Source organism: Pinus tabuliformis, chromosome 9 (assembly GCF_031772625.1).
Source record: "Pinus tabuliformis cultivar Carrire ecotype Pingquan chromosome 9, CPIR1, whole genome shotgun sequence".
Taxonomy (NCBI): Eukaryota; Viridiplantae; Streptophyta; class Pinopsida; order Pinales; family Pinaceae; genus Pinus; species Pinus tabuliformis.
This window is the reverse complement of record NC_142307.1, coordinates 1,245,109,901-1,245,111,625: the sequence shown is the minus strand read 5'-3', so window position 1 is coordinate 1,245,111,625 and position 1,725 is coordinate 1,245,109,901. Positions and strand designations below refer to the sequence as shown.

The window sequence follows — 1,725 nt, the reverse complement described above, 5'->3', positions numbered from 1 at the left end:
CCCTTTACCGCCGATTTATTATGGAAACCGTCTGCCAACCGATTCCATTAATTCAGGAAACTATGTGCAGTTAAATTAATTTCTGGTTAGGAGCTCCTGGAGTAGTCCATTACTCCCTATGCAGTTCTCTACCATGATCCGTGGAACACTTGACACATAGCCATTAGAAGCTTGACGGAAGCTTGGCTATAAATTCTTCTGTTTGGTCCCCAAGCTCACTAACTCAATTCCCTTCAGTTTTACAACATCAAGTTGAAAGAGCAGAGCTTGGAAGTGCCTTCAGATTTTCTTATCTGGTAGTACATGCAATACATGCCGTTGTTGCAACCAGCTGAGTGCTCATAGTTCAATTCCTACTGCAACCTGCTTTGGCGTATTTTCTTAGTAGTGAAAGCCTTGATTTATTTCACTCAGAAACTGGGCCTGGTATTTGGAAACTTAGAATGGATGCAACAGTGACTGCTCGAGGAGGCACTTAAAGTAATTCCATATTCTATTTTGGATACTTATCCGAACACAATTCATATGATGAATTGTTCTCTGGAATAAAGATGTTGATACCTCGGGTTCAGGTGATCTCATCACTCAGGCAGCAGTACAATGTAGGGAATATGGTATGAATCAACAGCTCTTGAAAGAGCATTGCACATTCATCGTGATTAGAAATTATCCTAGGATCGACGAGTAGATTTGACATTCAAATTCCCCTCTCAAGACCCAGCCATATCAGAGAATTCGACTGAAAAATTGGTGCCTGCAAACTCATCTACTGGTGGAGGCTCCCAGAATCCAGAATTATTACTGGTATTAACATCAATGGTTGGAGGTAATTTTTCTTGGGCATAAAAGTTTATTCCGCATTTAAGAATGTTATGCTATCAGCGAGGGGCCTGGATGAAGGTCCTCGATTATTTGAGAGATGAGGCAACTCATGTGAGTGAGATGTCACAAGATGCCATGAAAGATAAATTCAAGGGTTTAAATCATGGATTTGAGGATGTGCTCAGGAAGCATTCAGGTTGGATGGTGCCGGATGTGCAGCTCCAAGGGGAGCTTAGGAAATCCATCATAAAGAAAAGGATACCAGCCTATCGGTCCTTTTTGGGCAGATTCAGGAGATCTTTGGAAAATGGCGGACACTCTGAGATGTATATTAAATACACACCTGATGACCTGGAAGCTCATCTCTTGAATCTGTTTAAGGCAAGCCGTCATCCATGAACTCAAGGAGACCCTAGAAGTAAGGAAGGAAGGTATTAATGTGGAGTGATATATCATCATAGTGATGATCCTAATTACAGTCATCACATTTAGATCCTTCATATTAGCAAAAATTGTTATTCACGATTAAGACCCTGCAACCACTACCATCTGTAAATATAAGCTTAAACATTCATTTCACTCTTGGGAAATACTGTTGATTATAAGCACTTGTCATGAATTATGCACAAAATAGTTTCCTCATGTCAATTTTCAGTGCACACATATATTTCCCACAAAACGCAGTGTAGTTATTTGGTGAAGTTTCATTATTGTACTCAAACCCTAATGCTTGAGGGTTTAATTAATTGTCAGCGTGTTTCACATTGTGAATACTTGACTCCTTGCTTGTGCTCTATACAAGCTGTATGTTTAACCATAATCTATGAAAACCATCACCACACATGGACATAGGTAGTCGTTTTTCATCACATGGAGTTAGATGCCAATGGAATTGATGTTTCC

General features: G+C 39.9%; 1 protein-coding gene across 1 annotated transcript in view; it reads left to right on the top strand.

Annotated features, from left to right (window-relative positions):
• The window catches only part of LOC149153082 (exocyst complex component EXO70A1-like), an 8,240-nt gene extending 7,019 nt beyond the window's left edge, over positions 1-1,221 (top strand). Inside the window, exon 3 of the mRNA XM_089443693.1 lies at positions 883-1,221. Within this exon, the coding sequence (XP_089299819.1) occupies positions 883-1,221 (339 nt within the window). The remainder of the gene's footprint in view (positions 1-882) is intronic.
• Positions 1,222-1,725: the final 504 nt, after the last annotated feature.